Source organism: Schistocerca americana, chromosome 1 (assembly GCF_021461395.2).
Source record: "Schistocerca americana isolate TAMUIC-IGC-003095 chromosome 1, iqSchAmer2.1, whole genome shotgun sequence".
Taxonomy (NCBI): Eukaryota; Metazoa; Arthropoda; class Insecta; order Orthoptera; family Acrididae; genus Schistocerca; species Schistocerca americana.
This window is the reverse complement of record NC_060119.1, coordinates 857,494,976-857,508,059: the sequence shown is the minus strand read 5'-3', so window position 1 is coordinate 857,508,059 and position 13,084 is coordinate 857,494,976. Positions and strand designations below refer to the sequence as shown.

At 39.7% G+C, this 13,084-nt stretch overlaps 2 protein-coding genes across 2 annotated transcripts in view; one reads left to right on the top strand and one right to left on the bottom strand.

The window, feature by feature from the left end:
* The window catches only part of LOC124613588 (ribosomal protein S6 kinase beta-1), a 164,861-nt gene extending 156,855 nt beyond the window's left edge, over positions 1 to 8,006 (bottom strand). The window contains exons 1-2 of the mRNA XM_047142306.1: positions 7,754 to 8,006; positions 7,582 to 7,622 (exon numbers count right to left, since the gene is read on the bottom strand). Of these exons, the coding sequence (XP_046998262.1) occupies positions 7,582 to 7,622; positions 7,754 to 7,828 (116 nt within the window). The 5' untranslated portion in view covers positions 7,829 to 8,006. The remainder of the gene's footprint in view (positions 1 to 7,581; positions 7,623 to 7,753) is intronic.
* Positions 8,007 to 8,436: 430 nt separating this feature from the next.
* LOC124546865 overlaps positions 8,437 to 13,084 on the top strand; it is a 39,184-nt gene continuing 34,536 nt past the window's right edge. Inside the window, exon 1 of the mRNA XM_047125069.1 lies at positions 8,437 to 8,632. Coding sequence (XP_046981025.1) covers positions 8,519 to 8,632 — 114 coding nt within the window. The 5' untranslated portion in view covers positions 8,437 to 8,518. The remainder of the gene's footprint in view (positions 8,633 to 13,084) is intronic.

Sequence of the window (13,084 nt, the reverse complement as noted above, 5' to 3'; positions counted from 1 at the left end):
GTGGTGCCACAGTAGCAGTAATGACCACCTTAACAGGACCATAGCAGGTGATGAGATACCAACTTCTCACTTTATCCCATACACCAAGCAGTAGTCAATATGTTAGTGTCACAGTGAATCTCTGGTCAAGATGAAGTTCAAACAGACTGTTGCTGCAAAAGGTGATGTCCATCCACAGGCCACGAATTTTAACACTGCGAGGATTGCAGCGGGAAATTCCAAATCATAGTCACACAATGCCTAGTGCAGCTGTTGTGCTGATCCACAACAATGTTTGCTCACATACAGCTCAGTGCACAATTACTATTCTGAAGGAGTTGGACTGGGAGCAGTTTGATAATCCACTGTACAATCCTGGTGTTGCTCCCTGTGATTTCCTTTTTTTTCCCCAGCACTTCATGAATTGTGTGTCATATGATCAGCATTTTTACAATAATGGTGAATGTGTTAGTTCCATTCACAGCAGACACGAGAATACAAATGAACTGATCTTGTGGCAACTGTCAATTCTGGTGATGATTGTGTGAAAAAATTACTCAAATACTGCTGCATATGTTGTCAATTAAGTTCTTCCATGTATTTATTTTTTAAAAATAGGAATGACCCTATAAGATTGTTTTAAATACCTTCCTTGATTTTATGTGCATTATCTGTTTGGTGATCTAAACTTCCTGAATTTCTCTCTCTTTAGTGAATATAGAGGAGCCTTGTTCCATAGTGAGTAGTTGCCAGAGCAAGTGATGCAAAAACTGAAGGAAGGTGCATGCCAGTCTCTGACTGTGTACAGCTGATCAATATCTTTCACAGGTGTGTGTACCTTCAAAACCAACTGTTGTGTGTCAAAACTTTAAAAATTGTGGCAAAATATGAGATTCAAAATGTTGGGTCATAGCTTCACACAGAAAAATCCAGCTTTAATGTACTCGTGCAGAGATGGACTATCAGAGACAAGAATGAAAGCTGTTTTTTCCAAATTTATTTCTCCATTTGGTAAGACTACACATGTTACACTCACTTCCACTCCTCTTCCAGTTCTTGTGTTGAAATGTCAATAAAATTATGGTGAGTTACTACACATACACTGAATATTGTGCAACTGTGCTTTAATGGGATATTACCCTAGCAATTCTTCCCCCTCTTCTTCTCCTTTTCTTTTGTAAGGGTGCAAGCATATTCAGACAGTTATATCAACTAAAAGATTTTTATTCACAAGGTTTCACAAAAACTTAATTCTCAACATATTAAAAAACGTGGAAGTGTGGGATGGGGAGGGAAAGAGGAGGGAGGAGAGAGGGAGAGGAAGGGGGAGCAATAACAACAACGAGAAGAAGAAGAAAAAAAGACATTCCACACTTCAATTAGTGACGCTCTTTCAAATGCCCACAATGTTCTTTTACAGCCAGATACAGGGGGGCATTTTTGTATTCCCAAGCAGCATCACAGAAAAAAGTGGATTCAAACCTATGTATCCCAGCAAGCATATAACAACCTAAGTGTAGCAGGTGCCACTTATTATACCCATTAATAACAGTTTTAGCTCAACAACCACCAATCCCACCTGCTCTGCTTGGATATATTTCTGATCTTTTTAATGAAGTGTACACATATTGTGCCAATCTCAAAGAAAGCATGTGTTGACACATGTGAAAATTACCGAACTATCAGTTTAATAAGTCACAGCTGCAAAATACTAACGCGAATTCTTTACAGGCGAATGGAAAAACTGGTAGAAGCCGACCTCGGCGAAGATCAGCTTGGATTCCGCAGAAATGTTGGAACAAGTGAGGCAATACTGACACTATGACTTATCTTAGAAAATAGATTAAGGAAAACCAAACCTACATTTCTATCATTTGTAGACTTAGAGAAAGCTTTTGACAATGTTGACTGGAATACTCTCTTTCAAAATTCTGAAGGTGGCAGGGGTAAAATACAGGGAGCGAAAGGCTATTTACAATTTGTACAGAAACCAGATGGCAGTTATAAGAGTCGAGGGGCATGAAAGGGAAGCAGCGGTTGGGAAGGGAGTGAGACAGGGTTGTAACCTCTCCCCGACGTTATTCAATCTGTATATTGAGCAAGCAGTAAAGGAAACAAAAGAAAAATTCGGAGTAGGTATTAAAGTCCACGGAGAAAAAATAAAAACGTTGAGGTTCGTCGATGACATTGTAATTCTGTCAGAGACAGCTAAGGACTTAGAAGAGCAGTTGAACGGAATGGATAGTGTCTTGAAAGGAGGATATAAGATGAACATCAACAAAAGCAAAATGAGGATAATGGAATGTAGTCGAATTAAGTCGGGTGATGCTGAGGGAATTAGATTAGGAAATGAGACACTTAAAGTGGTAAAGGAGTTTTGCTATTTGGGGAGCAAAATAACTGATGATAGTCGAAGTAGAGAGGATATAAAATGTAGACTGGCAATGGCAAGGAAAATGTTTCTGAAGAAGAGAAATTTGTTAACACCGAGTATAGATTTAAGTGACAGGAAGTCGTTTCTGAAAGTATTTGTATGGAATGTAGCCATGTATGGAAGTGAAAAAATGGACGATAAATAGTTTGGACAAGAAGAGAACAGAAGCTTTCGAAATGTGGTGTTACAGAAGAATGCTAAAGATTAGATGGGTAGATCACATAACTAATGAGGAGGTATTGAATAGAATTGGGGAGAAGAGGAGTTTGTGGCAGAACTTGACTAGAAGAAGGGACCGGTTGGTAGGACATGTTGTGAGGCATCAAGGGATCACAAATTTAGCATTGGAGGGCAGTGTGGAGTGTAAAAATCGTAGAGGGAGACCAAGAGATGAATACACTAAGCAGATTCAGAAGGATGTATGTTGCAGTAAGTACTGGGAGATGAAGAAGCTTGCACAGGATGATGATTCCCACAACACTTTGGTTGGTTAGTGGGATTGAAGAGACCAGACTACCAGGGCCATCGATTCCTTTTTCCATGAACTTGAAACCCCCACAAAAAATAAAAAACAAACAATGCAGATGACAAGAGACAACACAGGACAAGAAAGACACAGACAGAGCCCAGACAAAAGGAATTAAAATCACACCGAGTGTGACAGTGGTTGGCCAACCATAGAAACAAAAAGAAAGAAACAGCCAACCACCAAGAAACGAACTAAAAACCCCAGGCTAAAATCGTAGGTCAAAGGCCAGACTCAACATAAAAAAAGGGCAAACACTTAGATCAAGTGATAATATCCCCCTGCACGAATAAAACTCAAAACTAAATCTGCCATCGCAACGCCAACTGATAAAAGAGCAGGAAGCGTATCAGGTAGCGCAAACGTCTGCCTGAGCAGAGTTAAAAGCGGGCAGTCCAACAAGATGTGGACCACAGTCAAAGCTGACCCACAGCGACAAAGGTGATTCCTCGCAGCACAATAAATAGCTGTGCGTTATCCAGATGTGGCCAATGCGCAGCCGGCAGAGGACAACAGAGTCCTTGCGAAAGACCCACAAGGAGGAGCGCCACCAACCGGTACCCTCCTTGATGGCCCAAAGTTTGTTGGGCGAAGGCAGGGCATGCCATTCTACACCCCAGGTGCGAAGTACCTTCTGCCGCAAAACTGACCTGACGTCACTCTCCAAAAGGCCAATCTCCAAGGCTGGTGCACCGACAGCCTGTTTGGCCAGTGTGTCAAAACGTTCATTACCTGGAATGCCAACATGACCCGGGGTCCACACAAAGACCATAGAGCAGCCGCAACGGGCAAGAGTATGGAGGGATTCTTGGATAGCCATCACCAGACGTGAGCGAGGGAAACACTGGTTGACAGCTTGTAAACCATTCAGGGAGTTACTACAGATAACGAAGGACTCACCTGAGCAGGAGCAGATATACTCTAGGACACGACAGATGGCGACAAGCTAAACAGTGAAAACACTGCAGCCAGCTGGCAATGAGTGTTGTTCATAATGATCCCCTAGAGTAAGAGCATAACCGACATGACCAGCAACCATTGGACCATCAGTATAGACAACGTCAGAGCCTTGAAACATGGCAAGGATTGAAAGAAAGCGGTGGCGGAGGGCCTCAGGAGGGACTGAGTCCTTCTGGCCCTGTGCCAAATCGAGCCGAAGGCACGAGCGGGGCACACACCACGAGGGTGTATGCACAGGAGCCCGGAAAAGAGGCGGAAGACGGAAAACCTCAAGCCCAGAGAGAAGAGCTCTGATGTGAACCACGAACGTACACCCTGACCGGGGCCACCGTTCCGGAAGATGGACGACCGACTGAGGGAACAGGAGACGATAATTGGCATGCCCGGGCAAGCTACAAATGTGTGTAGCTGGTGCCGGAACTGCAATGGAGGGACACCTGCCTCCACAAAGGTGCTGTTGACAGGGCTTGTCTGGAAAGCTCCAGTGGCGAGCGGATCCCGCTGTGAAGGATGGGGTCCAGCAACCGCAATGCAGAAGGGGGTGCCGAATCTTAAGCCAGGCTCCCATAATCTAGATTATGGGTACAGCCGTAGAAGGGTAGACTGATCGGCACCCCAGCTGGTGTGACTCAAGCAGCGAAGAGCGTTAAGATGACACCAGCACATTTGTTTAAGCTGCCGAATATGAGGCAGCCAAGTCAACCGGATGTCAAAAACCAATCCCAAAACCGATGTGTCTCCAACACAGTAAGAGGTTTGCCGTCAAGATAAAGCCATGGCTCAGGGTGAACAGTGCGTCGCCGGCAGAAATGCATAACGCAGGTCTTGGCAGCCGAAAACTGGAAGCCATGCGCTACAGCCCAAGACTGCGCCTTTTGGATAGCTCCCTGCAGTTGCTGTTCAGCAGCTGCATTGCCAGTGGTGCTATAGTACCACATGTACTGGTATGAAATGAGCGTATAGTACGACATTCATATTTTTTTTTTTTTTTTTTTTTAAAAAGAGGCGCAAGTTCAATGCTGGCTTTGTAGGAGAGCTTGTTGCACAGCCAACAACAAAAAGAGAAGGTTGTCCTGAACCCACACTTAAAACAGTGGCCAAGGAGAGCTGCTTTGTCTCCAGTATCCAGATTTGGTAATGTTACATTCACTCCATTTATCCTACACTATCTGCTGAGACAATCATCCTGTAACTAATGGTTTCTTCTTGTGCAGAATGCATTTATGGATGCACCCAGCATTACCCTCACTTCATGTAGAGCTTTTTCTGCATTGGAGGACCATGCTTTCTAGGTTTTCTTTTTGTGAATGTAATGGAAGATCCTACTACTCAATCCTGTAGTCCTCGAACTGTCAGCAAGGCCATAGCAAAAAGCATTCTGCAACATACTGGTCGACCGTTCTATTGTTGGGCAGTAATGTCTTCTCTGGGATTAACAGATATTTTATTTCTCCTTTTAGGCCATTTTGGTCAATTGATATGCAGTTTCACTTCATTTTATCTGTGATGCAAAGGGGTATTTCTCAGGGTTATTTATCCACTTTCCTAGGTATTTAAACTTTTCCATCCATGTGATTTCCCCTCCCACCTCATACCTGGTAAGATATTTGTAGTGACCTCCATAGATTTCAAAAAGGCTTACGATTCAATTGACTAAATAACTCTTCTCAAAATAGGGTAAGAATCTGGCTTTTACAGATGACTTTACAGTTTTTTCTCTGATTCACTAGATGCAACTGCAGAACAACTGACAACACGATCAGCAAAGGGAGGATTCCAGATTAAGTCTGGAACTAGGGAAGCGAAATGAGTAATTTAAAAGAGAGTAACAGTTCTGGGTCAAGCCAGTTCGCAGGTCAGAGAGCAGATGACTACTTCCATGGCTCATCTGTGATGATAAACACTTCACCCAAAAATTATCTGCACCAACCTAATTAAAGGCAAAAACAATAAAAGAACAAATAATGCCTTCTAGCTGGAGAATTAATAAGAGTAAAAATGAGAATGTTTAAAACATTTAACATTAGTAGGAGTGACAATAGTAAAATAAGGTGAGAGAAACGATCACGTAATATGTGGGCGGATGCAGTAGTGTTCCCCAGGGCTGAAGCATATGGTGGACTTGTCCCTTTGTCAGCTATCCCAACCATGAAAGTATAAAAATCTGTTCATCTATTCTTTTGCAAACAGATAGTACCAAGGTTAAGGAAACCTTAAGGGCTTGTCTTCACTGGAGCAGGTGGCTGGCAGAGGAGATAGGGTCAAAGGGGCCCCGGGCCCAGCATGCAGTGGGAGACAACTCAACACTAACCATCCAACCCCAAAGAGAGTTTAAAAAATATTACATCTGGAAATGAAAACAACATTTTTGGAGGAGACTAAGAACCAGTTTACCTGTCCATACATCATCTGCCAATATTGAAACCTAAGACCCTAGAACCATGGAGAGCCAGAAGGCTAGTGTGTTCCACCAGGATGTGAACTACTGTCTGTAAGGTTCTGCAATCAAAATATGGGGGTGGTTCAATAAACAAGGTAAAACTATTGTACGCGCAAATAATGATGACACCCGGTGCAGTGGCTGTTGGGAGCAACTGCAACACCATTTCCCATTTACAGCCACTCCCATCAGCCAGTACACCGAGTGCCAATTTTGCTTGCGCAATCAGGATGTCTCAAGCTGGTATGACCAATGCAGAATAAAACAGGACGATGGATTCCTTTTGGTGAAATGGAAAGAGCACCATGCAGCCAGTCTCCTTGGAAATGTAGAGTTTATTAGAGGAAGAGGTAGCTCACAAAATATTGTTTTGTCGCCAACTGAGTAACTGTCTTATTTACATTTACAAATCTGCACTCAGAATTGTCAAAGTGAATTTGGATTAATAACTGCTTTTCTTGTGAGTGCCAGGGGTCAACGCACATTGCATGAAAAAAGAATCTGATAAATCAGATCATTAAGAAATTGCTGTATGGTGAGTATGCAAGTGAGCAAGGCATGGATAGTCACTGCTGAGGAGGTAAGATCTCCACTGTGACTTTGATATTGGAGTGAAAAAAAAAAAAAAAAAATTAACTAATTTACACAAGTGCCCCCTGACAATCTATGGATACTTTCAATATTTAATGCTGCACTAACCATGCCTATTCATTTAAGCTGCCAGTCAGTGTCACAAAACAGGTTTCTTGACAGCCAACATAACAAACACCAAACATTCACAACACACTTGCCTGCAGCTTGATGTCCCAAAACCATACTTAGTTTTATCTGTTTCCAAAGACAAATTATTTTCTCCCACATCACATGAAAATTCTGTGTTCTTGTCAGCGAAAGATTTACAGCTCATATGCTACATTTGGCAGTATTAGTTCTTTGGCATTGTCAACAGTCAAATCCATTAACTTCTATTGTTTTGAGCTAACAAACTGTCAGCAGGAGAGTTATCAAGTCCACTCAAACACTACGTATCTCCACGCAAGGAAACAAAGAACTAACCACTCAGTAATTAACTAACACATGGAATAATCTACCAATGCAATGACATACAGTATACAAATAAATCATAATATTCTCTTTGACACAGCTGTCCAAGAAGGTAGGTGCTGACAGTGTTTCTGCATTTCTTTTAAAAAACAGCTAACGTGCAAAACATTTCTGCCGGTACGATGATATAGTACTCACTCTGTGATGTCATTTATATTCAGATGTGGATCATATGGGCCCTGAAAATAAAAATTTCCGTCACTTACACAATGCAGAGGTTTAACCTTGGCACGAAACCCGACTATAAAATACTATTTGTCCCTACGAAACACTTTCACAGCACGCGAATCATACGCAAGAATAAGTTTACCTCTATCGTTATATCATCTTCAGAGTCTTGTTCAACATCTTCTTCATGTAGCTCTATATCAAACACTCCAGCCATCGTTTCTAAAAGTTACATTGATACTTCTTGACAATTCGGCGAAAGCATCAAACTCAATATGTTTCAGTATACGGTACAGAACCAGCGTCAACACAGTGTCGCAAGTGAATTGTATACCAAAAACTGTGTGCACCTGAAAACGTGAGACTTGAGGATGAACACAAGCGGCTGCACTCCTTTGGACCATATGTCTGTGTTAGAACTACAAATATCGATAAATTGAAAACTTCGTACCCTGACTTGGCATATCTATCAGGTTTTTTTCTAGCCGACATGAATATTACTTCCGACACACTGTGTGCTTTTTTATTTTGGTGTAACATCTACATTACAATATATATAATTCGGTATTAACAGAGAAAAGACCAAATATGTCGTATGGAAGAGAGGTAAACTGTGGAAATATAGAAATATAGCAGGACATACCATGTAAATTGCATGTCTTAAAAATAAAGGTTTAAAATATTGTGTTTTTTTTCTCTATCGGAAGATGTATATTGATTTAATTTATGATTTAACCACATACGTTTCGAATAGAAAGAGGGGACGAAGCCAAAGATGTTTATTGACGCCGAGTGTGATATTTTTGAATACAAACATTGGATATGTTGTGATTTTGGAGGCGCGAAGTATGTGAGGCTTTAGTAAATCAAAATCTGTGTTGAGTCACTGATTTCTAAGGTATCGAAAATGACAAGCTTCTTGAAGAGCCCTAGTAGCTACTGTGAATTCAAAGCCAGGGGCAGGGATGCAGCTTACCGATTCAAGAATGGTTCACCTCAATTTAAAGAAGTGCTTCGAATGGTTAGTACTGTTTGATAAACATAATTTCCACGTATGCATGGTTAAATAGTCATGGGTCTCCTCTACAGTAAAATTTGGTTCCTCCTGATTAATGTATAATTTACAGTACTTAGATTCTGCGTTATAAACGAAAATTCATTTACTGTAACCTACGAATTGAGCAAGATAAACCAACTGTAACAAAAAAAAGCCCCGTACTAGAATAGTACTGGTTATCAGAAACTGCCTTTTCACTTTCGGGTACTGGTTATCTGAAACTGACTTTTCACTTTAACTTTTCGTTGTGGGTATATGTGTTTGTGGTGGCCAATATATCGCACCCAGGCATGAAAAGTGCCACCAAGACGAAGAAAGGCAATTTTAGTTTGTCACTGAAAAATACAGGCGTAGTGCCCCAACATGCACGAAAAATATATTGAAATTTGCTGCCAACCATATTTACTTGATATTTAAAGGGAGCTTATACTCATTCAGTATATCTTTCACAGAATTAATTTCGTAAGTCGATTTTTCTCAAATATTGCATTTTTTAGTTGCCATTGTTCATACCAGGGTGCAATATAATATCCCACACGTTGCAATCGAGTTTTGCTTATGTTTGTTATATTACAGTTACAAACATACGTATTTAAGAATTCTGCCGAAGTTGATTGTGTGTATAAAGTTAGTCAATCAAGAGATTTAAGTAACTTGCAATAGAAGACGAATTGCCAGCTTTGATTTCTCATTGAACAGTAAATACAGAACTCTAGTAGCTGGAAACCAGAGCACACTTGTAAATTTGATTTGATGAAAAATCACAGATCTAATAATTTATGTATGAATCCAGTGACAAATCAAGAGGACACTACGAACACTAGCAAAATGGGAACTAAACTTGTGTCTTCTTAAACTGACAGATATGCACAGCCAGCAGCTTTGTATCTGGTCATCTTCCCTCGTTTTCTCTAGGAGAAAATTTTATACGTATGCAAGAAGTAGTAGTATATTCATACTGTACTTGGTCTTTCAATTCTCATTTCTTTCAAAATGAGACGATTCTTCTTGTGTATTAACACTAATAATATGCTACAAGAACACTACAACAGCAGAAGGTGCTGCAGTAAAAGTATCATGTCTGAGAGAGAACTTCAGATACTTAAAAAAAAATTAAAACGTGACTTTTTTTTAATTAAAACATGGAAAAATTTACAGATCCAATTCAGAGGAGACTGTTCACAAATAGGGAACAGATGGATATGCACCAGGCATAGCAGCCTTACCTAAAAGTTCCTTTTGCATCAAGAAACCCCCCAAATGCAGCTGTGGTAGTCATTTCAAAATAACCCTATTCTCACAGTGTGTGCCCTGCTGTTTAATCTAAGACAAGCCATGAACCTGCCTACCTCTTTACCCCAGATACTTTCTGATAACGGGGTAGCAGGTAAAGAAATCATACTTTTTGTGAGGGGAAGCAGATTATATTAGCTACAAAATTTTGTACGCCTTGATGTTCAGTGTTGGGGTAGGTACTTGGAGGGAGTGTATCTCACTGTGACATGTGCCCTGAGAAGTCTCCAACTGCTTTCTCCCCCTACACTGCCACAAAATTGTATGTTTTTGTGTACATATAGTATTTACCTAACCGTTAAAGTTAATAAGCCCTCCGGTCCATCCAAGTTGTCATTTTCTATCCTCTCTCTCTTTTTTTTTTTTTTTTTTTTTTTTTTTTTTTTTTTTTTTTTTTTTTTTTTTTTTTTTTTTTTTTTAGATATCTCCTGCAGGAAGCCCCTAGCTGTGTCCACTTGTGCACTGGCATACATTTCCTCTAGCCGGCCAGCTGCCTGGGTTTTATCTCACTTCTGACCAAAGTTGCTCTCTTGCAGATTTCAACACTGTTGACAATGTCGAAAACCTTGTAGCTAAGCATTCTCCTTTTTGTGTTAAAAAACATTTTAATTGAATTCCAGAGGAGTGAAGGATGGATAACAAAGATGGAATGAGCACATCAGGTTGTTAGAAAGAAGGCAAATGCTCGAATTCATTTTATTGGGAAAGTGTAGCTCATCCATAAAGCAGGTGGTGTGTAGGATGCTAGTGCAACCCATTCTTGAATCCTGTTCTACTGTTAGCGGTAAGTTCGATCAGCACACAAGTATTTCGGGGACACCTCATGACGTCAAATGGGAATCCCTGGAAAGGAGACGATGATCTTTTCGTGAGGCACTACTGTGGAAATTTAGTGAACCAGGCATAATCCTTATTCTTCAGGCAGGGGGGTTACCTTCATAGTCTCATATGTTATTGAATTTAGCATGTGTTAAAATTCAGGAGTAAGTAAGAAACAGGGTTTTTTTCCCAAAAAAAGAAATTCCTGCCTCGAGATACAAGCTTCCAAAGATGACACTGCGAACGCCATTTTGAAGAAGTGAATTTCGGAAAAAATTTTAAAGTGCTGTATCTCTGTCTGTAACAGTTCTAGATATTTTGTTAAGACAGGTTTTTTTTTTTTTAAAAAAAAAAAGATAATTGCTTTATGATTACAATATTACCCTTGGTTTGGACATATCTGTTAAAGTTGTTTTACTGTCACCTTCCGAAATTTTTTTATAATTTACAGATAATTTTCTTTTCAAAAATGCCAGTCCAGAAAACTTAGATTTTTTCTGTTGATTAGAGCCATGTAGTACTATATTCTCTACAAAGGAGAGCTTCCACTTTGGTTGGACAGACTGTATTTTAAAAAATCATTTTATTTAACTTTCAAGAGTAATGTCTCTCCTCACTGAAGTTGTTTCTTACTAATTTCTTTGTTACAGTGTTTATATATATTGTCTTTGTTGCAGTTATTTCTTATCACTTTCTTTGTTGCAGTTGTTTCCTATGACTTTCTTTGTTGCTGTTGTTTCTTATCACTTTCTTTGTTGCAGTTGTTTCTTTTCTCTAACATTGTTCCAAATATTTCTTACACTTTGACAAGAAACTACAACAGTTTCTTTGTCGTGATTGTTCATTGCAGGTTTATGTATTATAGGTGTTCAGTGTTAATTTGTTTACTGAGGTGACTTATAAGAAATCTGAGACCATCCAGTGAGTTCTGTGTTTTCATGATGAATTTACCAGTTGACACAGTTGCAGTGTGTTTTGTAAAAAGGACTGTTTGAAATGTCTTCTGACTGGGGCCACAGGAGAGTGAAGTGTACAGACTATTTGCATATCCATAAAAAGAGTGATATATAAGACAAACAACAGACATTGTTCATTTTGGGAATAAGTGTTCTCATTTAAAGACTCTGTTTCAAAGTGAAGATATTTCCAGTGACAACTTTTTGTGTTTTAAATGTTTTGACTGAATAACAATAGTGATAGTATCTGAACAAGGTGAAGCCTCCCATGATACAGATGATGCAGATTTTGCATCAATAGAGGAAGAAATAAATACCCTGAATCAGTCAGCTACAGAGGTAGGTGTTAGACCTGTTAAGTGAAGTTGAGTCATAAGCTCTGTGCATCAAGAAGGCATAGAGAAATTATCAAAGCTATGGATGAATACACTATAGCAAAACTGACCAGGCTCTTCAAATTAGAAATTCCATCTTCAGAAGAAAATGGACCAAAGCACTCTTGCATCTCTTGCCACAAATTTTTCACAAATATCAATTCAGCTTTTGAATATTGTGCATCCTACAGTGAAAAGGTGCAAGTTTGAACCACTATTCCAGAGATATTTTCAAAGAAAACAATTTCAAACCACGTTCCATCAGTATCAAAGTACATGGTAGACAAATCAAGAAATGTGAAGTCTGTTAAAGGAGTCTTTGGAAGACCAGATCCCTGTTGTGCTCATCCTGTAGAAGCAGCTCAAGTTCAAATAGTGGAGTCATTTTATCTGGAAGATAAGTGGGACTGCTCTCGCCAACAAAAAAGACACTATAACTTTGACAGTTGAAGGTCAAAAAGTTGTGAAAGTGAAGAGGTACGGGACGCGTAGTATTAAAGAAACTTTTGCAGTTTTTAAGAGCAACTACACAACTTCACATATTGGGAGATCAAAATTTTATGCACTATGACCTAAGTGGGCAATTCCACACCCACATAGAGATCTCTGTCTGTGTGTGAACTGTGCGAATTTTGAACTTGGCGTCGTAACTTTGAAGAACTTACTGCAGCACATGACAGGTCTCTTAGATCCTGAGTAATGGTAAATCAAAGTTGATCATTTATACATTTAAGTTGCAATGTCGAGAAATGTAATGCAATGATAATGCAAGTTTATTTGTTCGTAAATGCAAAGTCTCCAAAATAAAAAACTTTTTCTGATCAAATAAGGCGAGCTCTTTTCAATGGTGCTGAGAAAAATCAAATTTGAGTGATCCCTTTTTAGATATGGCCTTTTGAAAGTGAGCCAAAAGTGACTAATTAAATTTTTAGCACACTTTGAACTTCGATAACTCAGTTATTATTTGAGCAATC